The 18986-nt window shown below is 34.7% G+C and overlaps 1 protein-coding gene across 8 annotated transcripts in view; it reads left to right on the top strand.

The window, feature by feature from the left end:
• Positions 1 to 18986, top strand: part of PKHD1 (PKHD1 ciliary IPT domain containing fibrocystin/polyductin) — a 657820-nt gene that overhangs the window by 441069 nt on the left and 197765 nt on the right. For 7 of the 8 annotated variants that reach the window (XM_074237180.1, XM_074237175.1, XM_074237179.1 and 4 more), the window contains one exon: positions 4921 to 5058. The exons of the other annotated variant lie outside the window; for it this stretch is intronic. In XM_074237180.1, the coding sequence (XP_074093281.1) occupies positions 4921 to 5058 (138 nt within the window). The remainder of the gene's footprint in view (positions 1 to 4920; positions 5059 to 18986) is intronic. 8 annotated transcript variants of the gene reach the window in all.

Here is an 18986-nt window from a genome sequence, read left to right as displayed (position 1 = left end):
TTGTTATTTTTTCAGTCGCTTGGAATATTGTGATTTTTTTTCTAATCTGCACTAGCCAAAAACAAAAACAAAATTGACCAAATTTCTATAATAAATTCTGACATATTTACCTTGCATAGAGAAACTTTAAGAAATTCTAAATGAATAATAATAGTTAATCCTATATTTTGGAACTTTCACTTAGAACTCAAAGCTCTCTCTTCCTGTGTTAAGATAAGACTTTGAATATCTCAATGACAATGGAGGGGTTGTAATAGAAACTGCCTTTCTACCTAAGTTATGAAGCTTACTCCAATGACTGTCATATAAACAGTAAGGCTGTCCTGAATTATGCATGTACATATGACCCTATCATTATTCCCAGGCTCTGTGCCCTTTGCTCTTGATCTCATTACAACAAGATTTAGAGAAGTGTCAGACTTTTGGAATGTTACACAGTAGTGACCTTGATTCCCTAACTTGGCTGAGAAAAGAAATGAGTTTAAGCCTAATGTAGAGACTATATTGAGTTCTTTGTTACTAGAGTGTCCAAATGACTTCCATCCTAAAAGAGGCTGTTGCTCTCTGAAAGAGACATCTCCAGAGCTAGCTTCTTATATAGTTATGTGTGAGGCACACATTCATGATCTCCAGTATTGGACAATGATCTATTCCCCATTACATGGAGTCTTGTGTTAATATAACTAGGTTTTCTGTTAAGGAACAAATGCTTATGATTTTGGTTGGTATTAAAATGATAATAATGGTAGTAATTATAATTGGCAGATAAATGATAAAGAAATTTAAGATTTGTGTAGTACTTAATATTGTTTGGTCCTCATAGGTAGTCTCAATAGCTGCTATAATTATATACATTTTACTGATTAAAAAAACTTAACTAAAGGTGGGAAATCTTAAGTGACTTGTATAGGGTCACAGAACTTGTATCTGAAAACCCAGATACAAGTTCCTTCTGTTTCTTGATCCAGAATCAAGGATTCTATGTCTTTTTTGCACCTCTATCCTTCTGACAGATAAATTAATGGCAAATTGAAGTGATTATTAAAATTGCTTAGTGTTAAAACTTACATTTTTATTATCTCTCTCCTCAACCCCACCAAAGGTTGCCCCTCTGTCAGACAAAGCCTTTCTGGCTAAAATTATTAGAAGCATTAGAAAGAGAATGTGAAAGATGGTAGGGAAAGAGATTGGTTATTTATTGCTTGATGGATTGATCAACTAGTAAGAGGGTGTGATTTAGAACCAAGAGGCAACATGTCCTGTCCTGAGCCCCTTAGGGTGAACGTCAAGCTTTAATTACATCTGGAGCTCATTAGTTCTTTTTGCTAGCCCCTTTCCAGATCATCTCCCTCATCAACCTCCCATTGAGTCACAGAAAGCCCAGATGGTTCCTTCCATATGCCAATGTTCAATTCCTTAAGGAGAGAGGATTGGTCTAAGGAGAAAGGATTGGTCACTGACATAGTAAAATGCTGTGACTAAGTGATGTCAATGAGAACATGATGGCCACCTTGACTTTTAATGGCCCTTCTTCTTTTGAATACACTTATACTTCCAAATATGGTAAAGAGCTGTGATTTCATTAGTGTAGTGATTCCCTGCTCTCATGAACATTAAAATACCTCTATATCTTAAACATTGTTTTATGAGTTATGACTGCAAAAAAAGTATTACTTAATGATCAACCATTTATCTGATGCTGCTGATCTTTCCTTTTGTATATTCTGTAAATGAATTCAGCTAATAAGTCTTTCTTTCTGATTGCTCCTAGATTGCCTAATATTATAGTGTCAGTGAAGGCATGCTGTGCTTGGGTTTGGGACTGTTCTGTCCCACTTCAACTACGTGGTCAGGATGGCTATTGTTCATAATAGTCACATGGGACTATAGCAGGAAGTTTAGCACAGCATAGTTGTCATGTAATTGGCTACTGAGGCTAGGGCTTGTCTGATGTATGGTCAGAGACACATAGAACCAAGTCTAGATAGAAATGGACATAGTTCAGGGGCTATAGTGAAGGAAGAGAGATAGATAAATCAGGAATTAGGGAGTAGATTTTAGCAGGGAGAAATTAATACTTAGTATCAGAAAGACATGTATGGGGGCGGCTAGGTAGCACAGTGGATAGAACACCGGCCCTGGAGTCAGGAGTACCTGAGTTCAAATCCAGCCTCAGACACTTAATAATCACCTAGCTGTGTGGCCTTGGGCAAGCCACTTAACCCCATTTGCCTTGCAAAAAACCCTAAAAAAACATGTATGGCCCATGAGATAGACCAAAAGCAGAGAGGGGTCTGCTTTCCTGGCTATGCTGAGATCAGAGGCAACTATAGGGCAAATTGCAATGGAAGAACTCATAAAAGTCTTAAAAGAATTACATTCTTTAAATTTAAACTTGAGATTCTTGCCTAGTCTTTTTTATGATTCCTGCTGCAATGCCTAGCTTCACCGTTTAGGTTCTACCCTGCTGTCTATATATCTGAATAGCCATTATCAGTTCCAGCCACCTTGATCCTGCCAGTCAACCTTCTTCTCCATCCATAGATTTTAATGTTTTTTAAACACTAGATTTGAGTCAGAATCTAAGTTCAGATCTCATATGTGGTACTTATAACCTGTTTAGCCTTGGAAAAAATCACTTAGTTTTCTTAAGACTCAGTTTACCCCTTTGTAAATGTAGGAAGTTGGAAAAGAAGGCCTCCAAAATTATTTCTAGCTTGAAATCTATGATCTTATGAATCAGGGAAGGAAGAAAATGATTTTTATTTAAAGATTCTTTTTGATAACTTCCTATCAATCACTAGTAATCTTGTAAAAGATAAAAATATAGTGCCTCAAAAAATGTCAAAGAACCAATAAATCTATTGAGAAATAATTCATGGAAAGCTAATATACATAGACAGTTCCATAAAAAACGTTAAGGAGAAAAAATATTCATTGAAGTAAGAATTAGGTTTAAGGCAACATGATCACTATTGAAAAAGCTTTGCAGATGTTGATGATTTTTAAGTACTAGGTTTTTGCAGGCAAACTTACTCCGAACTCTTGATTCTTATTGAATTACAACAGACTTCAGAGAGTAATGCTTTAGAGTCCATGAAATATTGACATTGTTTTAAAATACATATCTATTATTCATCATTTTCTGCACTATAACTTGCTATAAAGTCAATGAATACAAGTTCTAGCTCCTGAAGTGATAAGGAAGCTGCTGAGATGAAAGAGGAAATGTAGAACTGGTGTGTTAAGGATCACCATGAGCTGCACAAGCTATTCTAGTAGATTAAAAAAAGAAATAGATTTGATTTGAAATGAAATGAAACAATGAAAAAGGACAATAAATATATTTGTGGGCTTAAATTTAAGTACAAATCAAGTGTTAAAATGAAATTACTTTATGCACTATTCATGTTAAACAGTTAATTAATTTATTAGCCATTGACTTAGTTTTGTATTTTTTTCTAATAAAATTCCCTTCAGTGAATTAGCAGAAAATCATAGATTTAGAATTAGAAGAGATCTTTAAGGTCATATAGGTCTACTCCTCCTAATTTTCAGGTAATTCAGCTGAGTCTTAATAGTCACACAGATTTTTATATGTGGTTTTTACTAATAAAATTCCTTTAGTGAAATAATGACAACAATAATTATAATTATAATAAAAATGATAAATAGCTAAAATTATTCAGCACTTTCATGTTTTCAAAATGCTCTACAAATATTTCTTTTGACCCTCAAAATAATCCTATTAGTATTACTCTCCCATTAGATTTAAGCACCTTGAGGACAGGGATTATCTTTTGCCTTTTTTTTGTATCCTCAAGTAACTTACTCTAATAAAATTAGTGAATGAATAAAAATAATATTAATAACAGTAAAAATAATAACTACATTTTACAAAGTACTTTAAGGTTTGCAAAGTGCTTTAGATATATTTATTTTCTCTTTTGATCCTCATAACAAACCCATAATTATCAACTTCATTAGATTATAAACTCTTTGAGGGCAGAGATTATTTTTTTCCTCTTTTTTATATTCCCCCCAAATTATTTGCCCTAGATGATTCTTTTCAGTGTGTGTTTTTTTCTAATAAATTTTCTTTAATTAAATAACGGGAGGAATAGTCATAGTAGTCTTAGTAGTTGTGTGGTAGTCTTAATTAAAATTTATATATCACTTTAAGGTTTGCAAAATGCTTTATAAATATTATATCTTTTAATGCTCATAATAATTCTAGTATTATATCCCACTGGATTTTAAGCTACTTGAGAGCAAGAACTATCTTTTGCTTCTTTTTGTATCTCTAAGGCAGTACCTGCCACAAAGCAGGTGTTTAATAAATATTTATTGATTGATTGATCCTCATTTTACATATGAAGAAACTAAAGCATAGGGAGGCTAAATGACTTTTTTCTAGGTCACACAAATAAAGTTGCCAGAACGAATCCAGTTCACCTGACTCCAAATCTGGTCCTCCCCCCCCCCCCCCCCCGTACCATGTCTCCTCCCAACTTTTCAAGAATCAGATTCTTTTTAGGGGGGGGGGGGAATTAAATGAAACATAGAAAATCTATCATACATTTTCCACCTGACTGTAACGAAAGTCCAAAAAAAAGTACCTTATGACAGTTGTGGCCCTGTAAAACAGATGATGAAATGCAACTGACTACCTTTTGGTGGAGAGATGTGTACCATCACTCATTGTTACTCTGTCAGCTGGCTTTGCTTAATTATAAAATACTCACAGAGTGAGAGCTCACTGCAAGTGTGTGATAGGGTGTATCCAGAATGATTGTGAAATAAAATAAGAAGATATCAATAAATGTTGTTTTAAAAAGGAAGGAAGGAAGGAAGGCATTCAAATTGGTGATTCTTCTCTCTCACACAGTTCTAATTGATTTCTATCTTTTTTTTCTTCAGACAGGACCATCCTCGTAGATACTGACCTTCCTTTTCTCAAAGGCCTCTATGTGCTGGGTACCCTAGAATTTCCTGTGAACAAGAGCAACGTTTTAAATGTAGCTTGCATTATTGTTGCAGGTGGTGAACTGAAAGTTGGTAAGATTTATTTTAAGATTGCCAGGGATTTGGGGAGTGTAGGCAAATCATGCTTTGAAGTAGACGAATCTGGGAAATAGATAGTCCCATATTAAATCATCTGTTGGATTGATTTTTTTGGAGGACTGGAGAAATAAGTCAGTTCATAAATAGGACTGGCCTTAGGCAAAATCATGACATAAGCAGCTTGCCATCTTTGGACTTCAATTCTCATCTTCTCATCAACATTCTCTCATTCATTTACATTCTGATCATATGTGCCCAGGACTCTCCCCCTGGGTCCAGGGCTCTCCCCCCCCCCAAAATGCTGTATACCTTGCCAACATTCCATGGAATACTGTACTTTGCAGCCATTTTTTTCTCTCTTCCACTCTCTCATGTAGCGATGAATTTATAATCAAAGGAACTGTCCTAAATGTCCTATTTATTTTTCTCTCCAGGTCTCAGTTTCCTCACCTGTAAAATGAGAGTGTTGGACTACATCCTTTCTAAAGTTTCTAAATTACATGATTCTATGATATAGTGATAATGCAATAGTAATCAAATGAAGAAAGAGTACTGGCATTTTTATTAGAAGGGTATGAATATTGTATCTATTTGCCATAGCAAATCTGTTTGTGCTTCATTTTCCTACTTATAAAATGGTGACATTAACATTTGCACATCAGGTTTATTAAATATAAATTCTATCTAAACATAAGTAATTATTTCTGTTATTATGACCTTTTACCACATCTTTTCTCATGGCTTTTTATATATAATTATCCTTAAATCCTTAGAGAAGGGGTAGGGACCCTTTTTTCTGCCAAGTGTGGGTATTCAGATATTTATAACATCAATTGCAGACCATACAAAATTATCAACTTAAAAGTTAGTCTGCTATATTTGGCAAATTTTTAATTAATTCACCTCTAAAAAGCTCCTAGTTTTATTGAATTTTGAGTCCTGCCTGTGATTGCCTTGGCAGTGCCAGACTAAAGGATAATGGCCCCTGGACCTGGATATTCCTTGACCCTCACTTAGAGGATATAATTCATGATATGATGTTAGTTCTTTAATGGATTTCTCCTCTTGAGAATAGTTGCTTATTAAAAGAAGATCTCAGGGACAGAAATTAATCCAAAAGAAATAAATCTCTAGTGGTAGAAATAAGAACTATGTAAAAGAAAACAGCAAGTTAGAAAAAGGAAGTTTTGAGTTCCACTTCAGATATAAATATTCTCCCCTTGTGTAAAACTGTCTCTACTTACAAATCATATTTAGGTTCTTGGAATTATAAAGTTTTGTCCCATGCATCTTGCCTAATGAATGTGAATTTCTATAGAGAAGGTGACATCAAGTGTTCCTAGATTATAAGTAAAGTTGCATTACTTTGCTATTTTAACTTGTGATATCATTTCTCTTCACTTTGTTTACCATATTCTCCACTATTAAAAAAACACCCAAAAACTCTTTTATACAAAATGGTGGTAGTTTGCTCCTTTGCCTGTGTGTTCCAGGCCTGGAGGTAGCTTCTTGGAACCCATCTGTCCAATCCTGTGTATACCATGCCTGAAGGAAGGCTTTCAACCCATCTGTCCAATTCCACCACGCCCTAAAGAAATCCTGACATGAAATAGATAATGAGACTGTTTAGTAAACAGATTTAATAGATGTGGACATTGGCACAGAATTCTGCCAAAAGAGGATCTGATATCTGATGCCATCTGATCCAAGGCCCAACCTTCTGGAGCTGAATTTCTTGGTGGCCTTGCTTTGAGGGCTGGCAGAAGATATCAGCCTTAACTAGAATAGCTTTGCTCAGAGCTCTACATCTGCATGGCAGATGCCAGCTTCATTTGCATTCCCCTATTCAATAATAGTCTTACTGGTCATGTAAGACCCTTGTGAAAGAAGTATGTGTTAGGTTTATATCGTTTCTTATAGGACTTTTTTAATGATGGCTATTAGTAAAATGAGTTTCACCCAAAGAGCTAATTTGATTGTATGTTGAACAAATAGCCCATGGAAGAGCAGTTAGAATATGAATATTTTGGGGGCTTTCATAACATGTATCATGAAATATTAGTATTAGGAGAGATGGTCTAGTCTAATCCTTTCAATATAAATACATAGTCACATTACATATATTTATTACATTACATGCATTATATAATACTCTATTATGTATTATATTTAAATACATATAAATTACAATGAAAAGTCCATTTTAAATGTCAAAGTGCTACACAGATGCTAGTGATTATTATTATGTATTTGTACAAGTGAGAAATTGAGCCTAGAGAGAAGATATTCTTTTTAACCATAATAAGAAGTTAGTGACATGATACCACACCCTGGATTTTTAAACTCCCAGGTCAGTATTCATTACCCATAACAATGTTTCTCTTTTAATAAGTTTGATGGTATTTTTGAAGTTTTTAAATGCTTCCGATAGTTTGACTTTGTACTGTTATCATACAAATTGAGTCCAATGTACTAAATGGTCAGAGGTCTAGAGCTAATAGGCTTATCAGAGACCACTGAGCTCAATCCCCACTCACTTTCGTGAACAAATATTCATTAAACTCTTATTATGTGCCAGGCTGCTATGCTGCTAGGATGGAGAATACAATTGCTAGCGGAAAGACAGGAGAAGACAACCCAAAAGGGAGCTGAAAAGTGAAAGTATGGAAGAGAGAGGAGGAAGAGACACTGCAAAGACCTTAGAGTCATAATCATAGCCAAGAAAGGGATGATATAGAACCATTGTGGGTCTTTGTTCACTGAGGAGACCCTCTAGAAGGAACTCACCAATGAAGTGGGTCAGATCATGACCAAAGGATGTGAGAAGACCCCATATACTAAAGGAAGTTCCTGGGTAAGAAGGCAGCTTAATCATGGTGGCAAGCTGAGAGAGAGAGAGAGAGAGAGAGAGAGAGAGAGAGAGAGAGAGAGAGAGAGAGAGAGAGAGAGAGAGAGAGAATCATATATTCAGGAGGGAATAAAACATGGCCCACTACTCCTATACTCAATACTCAATTTAGAGTGTACCCTGGAAGAAACTCATCAATGGAAGAAATTTTTAGGATAAGAAGGCCCCACACCTGAGAGAAGTTCCTAGGTGAGAAGGCAGCTTGAGCAGCAGAGTCTAAATAATTTACCTAAGTTCACATAATGAGCAACACAGGAGAAGTTTAAACCCAGATTTTCTGATTCCAGTGTTAATATTCTTTACATTGTATCACAATGTTTTCAAGATTGAATGTTGTAGCAAAAAATGATCATTGTTGGTGAAGTATAATGGTACTCTGACAACTTTGCTTTAAAAATATTTGATAAAATCAAAGTCCTACATGCCAATTTTGGTTATACTATTAAAAGCACACAAACAGTCATTTCAGTGGATTACTTCCCATTAGAGTTGAATGATATTTCATTCATTTCACCTAAGTCAGTCATGGTCCTTTATTTTTCTAAAATTATTTTTTTTATGAATTATCAAATTTCCTATAGCTACAAATACAAAACATTATATAATATCAAGGAAATTACATTCTGGGGAAGGGGGGGTTATATGCATATGTTTCTATATACATGTGCATAGGAGAATATATGATATAATGTGTATACATGCATGTATGTATAAATGTGAATGTAAACACAAAATATATTGAAATATATAGATTTATAATGATATATAGATACAGAGATGAAATGGATATGTATATATGCACATGTAAATGTATATTTATACACATATAATGCATATATGTATGTGTATTTAACATGCACACACTTATACACATATATATGGGTATATATACTGTTTGTGTATGTTTGTATGTATGTGTGTGAGTGAGATTAGAATAGTGCACTTTTTTTCTTTCTTTATTAATTTATTTATTTTCATCCACATGCATATGCAGATTTCCAAGTTACAAAATTTCCCTCCACCCTCCCACCCCCCTCCCCTCAGCTAGGAACAGTCAGATTAGCATTTTACATACATATTTTGATAAACATGTTTACAAATTAGTAATTTTTGACATGAGAATTAGGATTAAGGGAATGAGATACATAAGAGATAATTTTTATAAAGTGTTTATCAGATTCAGAAGCTTGGGTTTTATTTTCTGTGCTTTGTTTTGTTTTTCTTCCTCTGGATGTGGATAATATAGTCTATAGTCAATCAAATACAGTTATCTTAGCTCTCTGAACTACTGAGAGGAGCTGCTTCCATCAAGGCTGTTCATCTCACAATGTTGTTGTTGATGTGTACATTGTTCTCTTGGTTCTACTCCTTTTGTTCCGCATCAGATCCTGTAAGTCATTCCATGCTTCTCTAGAGTCCAACCATTTATGGTTTCTTATAGAACAACAGTATTCCATGGTATTCATGTACCATAACTTTTTTTAGCAATTCTCCAATTGATGGGCATCCCCCTCAATTTCCAATTTCTTGCCACTACAAAAAAGAGCTGTTAAGAATATTTTGGAACATGTAAGACTTTTCCCATTTTTTAATAATTTCTTCCAGATTTAGACCTAGAATTGGAATTTCTGGGTCAAAGGGTATGAATAATTTTATTGTTCTTTGGGCATAGTTCCATATTGCTGTCCAGAAAGGTTGGATCTGTTCACAACTCCTGGGGTAGTGTACTCTTGAAGAAGGTTGTACTTGATCTGAGCCTTGAAATAAGCCGGGGTTTCAAGAGACAGAAATAAAAAGAAAGGACATTCTAAACAGAGAATATATAGCTATACAAAAAAGTTACAAGGGCAATGGATGGAGTTTCATGAATTAAGATTAGCAAGTGGACTCATTTAGCTAGGACACAAATGCAGAGAGTAATGGGGATTCAGCAAATGTTATACTGAGTTTATAGTTTTATAGGAGAAATTGTCCCTGAAGCTTCTTAAGCAGGAGAGTAAAATGATTATACTAAGGCTATATGTGAAGTATGGATATAAGAGATGTGAAGTGCAAAGAAACCAGTTAGGAAGTAAAAGTCCAGGTGAGGAATGATAAAAATTGGAAAAGAAGTAGTATTTCCTATTAGAAACAGGGAAATTGGGGGAGGAATGAGTCTAAAACAAGATAATAAGTTAAATTTTGTACATATTGAGTTTAAGATATTGATCTAGGTGGAAAAAATGCAACAGATTTGGGTGCTCATACATGCATAGACACACTTAATTGGACAGATAGTACAAATGGACAACAAATTGGGTTTTTAATTGAAAAGTTGGAAAATGAGCTGGGGTTAGTTTATTTTTCAGAAATTACAAAACAATTAATAATTTCAAACATTTTCCCTGAAATGAGTCCAGTGATGTTTTATGGCTATAAATCATGTAATATGACAATTCCAAAAGAATTGAACTTGATGACCATCTAAAAGGCAATTTAAAGGAGCTTTGTGGGCATGAACATTTAGTAGTATATTGCAAAAAGAAAAGAATTTGTTTAGGAAAAACAGTGTTGTATGATAGAAAAAATGGATTGTCTAGGGAAAAGACTGAGGTATAATGTATGAGCAACCTATGTGCTCTAACAAAATCTAAGTAGTGTCAAAGGAATTTGAGCTTACAAGTGGATCCAGACAAAAGTTCATAGTAGAAGCAAAGCAAAAAGGTATTGTAATCTCCATCATTAGTCAAAATACTCATCTTTATGAGACCACAAATCTATCTTCAAACCCCTCCTCAAATACTAGCTTTATAACTTTGGACATGTCTATTAAAAAAAAAATCACTATTTTCCTCAGTTTCCCCAATTGGAAAATGGAGTTAATAACAAGTACTTACTTTTCCAGGAGGTTTTTATGAGAAGCAAATGAAATAATATTTATGAATAACAACACAGTATCTGACTCATAGCAGGTCCTTAATATATTTGCTTGTTGCTTCCCCCTCCCTCTTCCACAAATCTATTGGAGTATTAGAATACTGATATATATATCACTTCATTAATTCAAAGAAGAGAGAAATTACTTATAACTTTACCATGAAACTTATGACTTTGGGCAATATTTTAGGTAAGAAAGTTTACAAACTTTCAGAGTTAAAAGACCTGGACAAAGTGGCTCAGTGAAAAAATCACTCACTTTGGAGTTAGAAGATCAGGTTTCAAATCCTCCCTTAGGAGCTCGCTATCTGGGTGATGTCTAACAAGATATCTAACCTCCCTGAGTCTTATGTTTTTGCTCTATAAAATAAGGGCTTAGATAACCTTTGAGATTCCTTTCATCTCCTTTGATCCTAAATTCAAATCAATTGTAATTCCTTCATTATATAGATGAAGGTAAGTTCCCAAGTGGTTTCACATGATAGCCCAACAGAGCCAGACTTTAACATGTCTTCTGACTTTCAGATCAATGTATTTTCTACCATAATACACATAATCTTTCTATAGCACCACAAGTTTTCCAGTCAAAAAATTGAAAATGAATAAAGTGAATGAATGAAAAATGAAAAAAAAATACGTCGTACTATGTGGCACAGTGGATAGAGTTCTGGGGCTGGAGTTGGGAAGATTCATCTTCCTGAGATCAAATGCAACCTTAGATACTCAACTAGCCATGTGATCCTAGGCAAGTCACTTAAGCATGTTCGCCTTGGTTTCTCATGTCTAAAATGAGCTGGAGAAGGAAATGACAAATCACTCCAATATCTATGGCAAAAAAACCCCAAATGGATCTCAGAGTCGAATACTACTAAAATAACTGAACAACAAGAAGTATTATGTGCAAGGCTGTATGTAATATTCTCTATATACAAGTTAAAAAATACTCAGGGAGCTTATATTCCAAAAGGGGAAGATAATATCAATGGAGAAAAATGTCAAGGGAGAGATATTTTAATCTGTAAAATCATAATAATGGCACATTGTTTCATACTTTTTTTTCCCAGGAATAGCAGTTTTTATTTGATTACTAATTCAGGAGTGAAGCATTCAAAAGTAGGACTGTATAAAGCAGGGCAAAGGGGAACTAGGATTATTGAAGTATGTCAGGGAGGAAGTCTGCGTCCAGAGTAGTGGACCTGGAGGTACCTAGTGAATGAATTCAGAGCTTCAGGATAGAGCAGAGCAGAAATGCCAAGTAGATGGCGGAGCTCATTACCATGGAACCATCACAATGCAGTGGTCTGAAGAAATGGGTAAATAAGTGGGAAAATGAGAAAGGACAGGAGAAAAATATCAAGTCCTGGCAAAAAGGTCACATATTAAAATAGTCCACTGAAAAAATTCTTTCCTTACCAGGAAAAGATGATTTTTGACCCTTTCTGTTTTTTTATTGTGGCAATATTATTTTTTTTAGATTCCTGAGAAATGACTTAAATTCATTTCTTTTCATAATGGTACCTGATGGTTCAGGATAGCCCTAGGTGGGAGATCATTTTTGTGCTCCACCATAATCTTTCTTTTCTTAGCTCATCAGTCAGTTGAGTTAAGTTGTTATTGATCTAAGTGTTAGCCATATAGAAGCAGTGGGCACACATAATAATAATATTATTATTATTTTATTTTATTTTTGTACCTGGAAACAGCAATTTAAAAGATTTATTTGTGATACTTTGCAGGGAGACTTAGATGAAGTGAGTTGTACAAACTAATGACTTTAAATATCACTAGGAGAGCCCTATTCTGTCCTGTGAGTAAGCCAGTAGAGTGTCACATCCATCAGTACCCCCCAGGGGACCTTGACTGTATTCAGCTGTTCACTGTTGGTTTGGGCTGTCACAATAGGGTAAGATGGAGCAGTGCCCTAGCTACTCAGTAATTAAACAGGAGACTTAGGTTTTTAGTTTAAAAACTTGTCACATATTGTTTTGCATGACCGGTGATGGATACTTGTCAACCTTGTCTCATTCTCAGACAGGAGCCTAGGGTCATCATTAGTACATGACTTTGATTGTCAGGAAATGAAGTACCAGGCATTTGGAAGTATCTTTCATTGCTTCCTTGGATGGAGTTCCCTTAATCCTAAAGAAAAAGAAAAATCCATACACAGTTTATTGCCTCCTTCACAAACTGGCAGTTTCAAAAAGTCCACTGGATGATTAAGTAATAAGAAGACAAACACAAGACAGTGTGGATTAAAACATATCCTGAGGTCTAATACTGCAACACTAGGAACATCTAGGGTATCAAGAATGATGATGTATTTTTAGAAATTCATTTTAATTCCTAAAATATGTTATAGAAATACCTCTTTCTGAATTTATTTTTTAAAATATAGAGCACATTTAAATGACCCATACTATTTTGTATATTTGTTTTCAAATGTATAGAAAGGTGCATAAAATAATGAAAGTCATTTAAAAATGAAAGCCTTAATAAATTAGTATATTGTACCAAAATTGATATTTTCTAGTTTCAAATTAATATTTTGTTTATTTGGTTGACAACTATAATCCTTAGCACAGAGGTTGGGTATTTCCTCCTTACCTACTCTCTTACCCTCAATTAAATAAATCTTGGAAAGCATGTGATAGTCACTTTTTTTTTTATCATTTTGCTGTTTTGTTATTTGTTTTAGTTGTATCTGACTCTGTGTGACTTCTTATAAGGTGTTCTTTTCAAAGATGTTGGAGTGCTTCATGATTTCCTTCTCTAAATCATTTTACACATGAGAAAACAGAGACAAACAGGATAAGGTGACTTGCCCTGGATCACATAGCTAGTAAGTGTCTGAGAACAGATTTGAACTCAACAAAATGAATCTGACTTTAGGTCTAGCACTCTGCCATTGAGTCACTTAGTTATCCTATCCTTTTGCTAGCTGAACAAATACAAAACTTCTAATGAAGAAAGAAACCCAGTGAATAAGTGCCACTTTGCCTCCAGATTTATATTGCCGCAAAACAATTCCTTTGAATTTTTCTAACATCATGGGATGGAGCTGGAAGAAATCTTTTACCTTTTCATTTTACAGTTGAAAAAACTGAGGCCTAGAAGGTTAAATTACTTTCCCAAAGATTCTGGTACATTTAGGACCTTTCTTTCTTTGACTGACTTGGGTATGTATGTTTACCTCTGAGACCTCAGGATCAAAGAGCATGAATAATTTGGTGATTCACTGGAAAAATTCAATCCCCCTCCCCTGCCACCGAATGGTTGGATCAATTCACAGCTCTGTATCTGCATTCAACAAATTCTTCCAATGCTGACTTTTTTTAAGTCATTTCAGTCTCTGCAACATCTCTTAAAATGTTCCCTTCTTTCCATTCATGCAACCAAGGTTCTAGTTCAAACCCTCACCTCCTTTTGCCTGGATGATCATAATAACCATCTAACTGGTCATATTATCTCAATTCTTTCATTACTGCAATCCATCCTTTATTATAGACAGCTGCTCACTTACTTTGTCATAAGCTTAGCTCTGACCATATCACCCCCACCCCTGCTACAGTACCTTTATATTTAGCATATAAGGCTCTTCATAACCCAGACTTTTTCTGTCTTTCCAGACCTATATATTTATGTCCTCTACATATTCTACAATTCAGCCTTTCTGACCTGCTTGAATCTCCACATCTTTGCAAACTTTTCTTCCTCCTCATTTCTAGAATGTTCTCTCTTCTTTCCTATACTTTTTAGAATTCCTGTCTTCCTTCAAGACTCAGCTCACCTTCTTCAGGAGATCTTTCTCAGTCCCCCAGCCTCTAACATCCTCCCCTCTAAGGTTACCTTTTGTCTCCCATGATAGAATTGTCCATAAACTCTTTGAGGCTTGTATTGTATAGATGACATATTGTATAGAGGGCCAGGCCTGGAGTTAGGAAGACTCATCTTCCTGAGTTCAAATCTAACCTCAGGTCCTTACTAACTGGATGACCCTGGACAAGTTGCTTAACTCTTTTTGCCACAGTTTCCTCCTCTGTAAAATGATCTGGAGAAGGAAATGGCAAACTACTTTAATATCCTTGCCAAGAAAACTTGAAATGGAGTTATAAAGAGTTGGATAAAACTGAAAAAACTGAGCAACAATAAATTCTTTGAAGGCAAAGGCCAATTTAGCTTTTTCTTTATATCCCTAGACAAATTATAATAGCTGACACATGATAACTAATTAATAAATGTATTTGGTAATTGATTGATTTTTTTATTGGTATGGTCCAACCATGATTAATGTGTATCTCTCCTATTTTTTTGTCTGTGATTTTGTTTTATATTTGTATTTATTTTAAGCCCTCACTATATTTTAGTTGACTTGCTCCCAGATATATTTCATGTATTTTATAGTCATTTTGAATGGGATTTAACTTCTATATTTTCCTCCTAGATTTTGTTATTACTATGTAGATATACTAATGATTTGAAGCAATACCTTTTGTATCCTGCCATTTGACTGAAGTAACTAACAATCTCAGTTTCTTTCCCAATCACTGGGGATTTCTGAATAAACCATCAAGCTATTGACAAAAAAAAAGAATATTTTCATATTTCCCTCATTGCCTATATTTATGCCTTAATTCTTTTTTTCCTTTTGGGTCTTTCTGATGCTTTGATAGGAGTATGATATACTAGATACTGGTCTTGTAATAAGGAAATCTAGATCCAAATTCTAACTCTAACATATACACATTGGGTTTGAGACAAGGACCAACTTATTCTGTTATAATCCTAGATAACTAAAACTTGAAGTTGCAAAAAGTCAGCAGATTTGCATTTCTGGATGAAATTCTCAGACTGAGAAATCCCTGTACCATAAAGATCACTTTGGTCCCCACTGTCTACTAAATCTAGACTCTAGATTAATAAACCCTAATCCCTACTATCCACTCAACCATGAACTGTTACTCAATATTTATGCATGCAATTTGTTAAAAAGTCAATAGGAGTTTCCTACTTGCAAAGACAAGTCATCTTCATCTCTCTCCCCTTCCATGGTGAAGGATATTGAATCATATTTGTCTCAAGATGTGAAAAACAATAGAATTGATGCAAGTCTTTGAGGTATCTCTGCTTCTATGAGACTAGTATGATAATACACTTTCCTATTCTTATATATTATATCAAATATTTATGTATATGTATACACACACAGACATACACACACATATCTTTTAGTAACATAATTATTTTGATCTGAAATAAAACATTTGCTTCACCCTTTCCTATTACCTTGGACTGAGAACATTAGAGCCATTTACCACCTGCTTGAAATTTCAGTAGCTTTTAGAACCTCAAAACAGTCTCATCTAAACACACTTCCTACTTTACTGAGATCAAAGCCATCTGATTTTCCCTTCCTCAAATCCCCATTTCACACTCAAAATTTATCCATATCTTCATCCATCCTGGTCTTCTTCACTTTTGTTTCTTGGCAAAGGATATCTATCCCCTTAAGTTCATTCTCTCCTAACTCCTTAGGGACCCTATACCCTTAATTAATTATTTCTTTTCTTTATGTTAATCTCAAATTCTCAATCTGTCTCTCTGTCTCTCTCTGTCTCTCTCTCTCTCTCTCTCTCTCTCTCTCTCTCTCTCTCTCTCTCTCTCTCTCTGTGTGTGTGTGTGTGTGTGTGTGTGTGTGTGTGTGTCTCCATCTTTTTCTTTGGGAGGCAATTGATATAGAAACAAATCAATTTGTGCACACACTTTGGTCTTTTATCTAAAAGAAAAAAAAGAAGTTTTTTTTTTACCTATTTGATTCAGCTATCTTCCTATTTCCTTTTTTCATTATATAACTTAGTGAGAGTAGTTTAAATATATTTTCTCATACCACTTTCTCACAAAGTATGACTTAATCTCTTGAAGTTTGACTTCTGTCTCACCTCCCAAATTCTGAATTTTGTTTCTTATTTTCATTCAATTTAGTTCAATTAAAGAAACTTTTATTAAATGTATACATAGCGTTAGTACTTTAAGGTGGTGGTAATACAAAAAATGAGCAGTGTTATAGCTTTTGCTATTAAAAAACTTCCAGATTAGTAGTGGGGGTAGATAGGAACTATGATAAATAAGTTTGATGCAAGGTAGAATGTGATTGGGGCCCATAGAAGAACTAGGAAAGAACTAGGAAAGATCTTTAAATGTTTAAGGAAGGGGCTTGCATAACATAACATAACATAACATAACTATTCTGCATTTTGTGATAAAGATGACCTTTCTTGGTTCTTCTTCTACAACTCTGACCACTCTGTTTTTTGTGTTCTTCCTTCTTTTTCCTAAAGGTTATTCCATAGGCTAGAATGTTTTCTTCACTATACTATATCATTTGAGTATTTTCACATAGTTTTTCAGAGTTATAGGACAAAACATAGCATTATCCCTACCTTTTCCTTGCAATATAACACTTCAGATTAAGAAAGGGTTGCCAGCATCACTCGTCCCTTGTTTCCCCTCAAATGTCACTTATCTGTCTAATTTTGTTCTTTTTTACCTTCATTATAATATTATTTGCATAAAATGGTTTAGTTTAAACTTCAAAGGGAAACTCTTGCTTTATACTTTTATGGATCTGACTTGGGCATCAATGACTAAGTTTATCTCATGGTTACTTTTCTTTTTTTTTTGTAAGGCAATTATTAAGTGTCTGAGGCCAGATTTGAACTCAGATCCTCCCTGCCATCATCTTGCCACACCTAGAACAAAGCCCAACTCTAACATAAAATTCAAAATAAAGAATACTATGTAAAAAATGGGTAAGCTGGGGGTGGGTAGGTGATGTAGAGAATAGAGCATCAAGCCTGGAGTCAGGAGGACCTGAGGTCAAAACCAGCCTCAGACCTTTACTAAGTACATAGCTGTGTGACCTTGGACAAGTCACTTAACCCCATTGCCTTGCAAAAACCTAAAAAAAGAGCAACAAAAAAGAACCTCATTATGAAAATATCCTATGGTAACAAGGAAAGACAAAGTCAGAAACTCAGAAGAAGAAAATGAAATCGAAATTGTTAAAGCAAAATCTCAAAGGGGAAAAATGTGAATTGCATATGAGAATTTCTAATATCCTAAGAAAATGAAGAAAGGCCAGTGAAAAAGGGGGACTCATGGAGAAATACTTAGAAGGAATAGATTCTACCCCAGAGAAATCTAGCAAATCTGAGAAGAATATGAATTGATATCCAGCCCAGAAAGACTTCCTTGAAGAAATCAGGAAGGAGATTAAAAGTCAATTGGAAAATCTGGGAAAAGAAACCCAAGAGGATATTAATACCTTGCAACAAGAAAACAAATCCTTGGAAAATACAATTGGACAAATACAAAATGAGAATAATTCTCTCAGGTCCTCAATTGGGCAAATGCAAAAAGAAAATAACTCTTTCAAAACTACACTTGGGCAAATGGAAAAATTCTTCAAAAATAGAATTGACCAACTGGAAAAGGAGTTGCAAAAGGTAAATGATGAAAATTCTTCTCTTAACAAAAAGAATGGAATCTGTGGAAACTAATGATTTCATGAGACAACAAAGTTCTGTCAAAAAAACCCAAAAGACCAGAAAATGGAAGAAAATGTAAAATATTTCATCAGCAAGACCACTGACCCTGATCAAGAAGGGACAATGTGAGAATTATAGATCTTCCTGAAAATATTGAAGAGAAGAAAAGCCTGCACTTAATGTCACAGGATTTAGTGATGGAAAACTGTCCTGATATCATGGAACCAGAGGGCAAAATACTTATTGAAAGAATACATCAATCCCCTCTGGAAAGAGGTCCTAAAATGAAAACACCAAGGAATGTTGTCAAATTCCAAAACTATCAGATCAAAGAGAAAATGCTGCAAGCAGCCAGAAAGAAACAATTTAAATATCAAGGAGCCACAGTAAAGATTAGACAGAACCTGGCTGCATCAATATTAAGGGATAAAAGGGCATGGAATGAGATATTCTGAAGAGCAAGGGAGCTTGGAATGCAGCCAAGAATCCACTATCTGGCAAAAATGAGCCTTCTCTTCCAGGGGGAAAAGATGGACTTTTAATGAAATGGGAGA

Source organism: Macrotis lagotis, chromosome 5, assembly GCF_037893015.1.
Source record: "Macrotis lagotis isolate mMagLag1 chromosome 5, bilby.v1.9.chrom.fasta, whole genome shotgun sequence".
NCBI lineage: Eukaryota > Metazoa > Chordata > Mammalia > Peramelemorphia > Peramelidae > Macrotis > Macrotis lagotis.
This window is presented reverse-complemented; position numbering and strand designations above follow the sequence as displayed.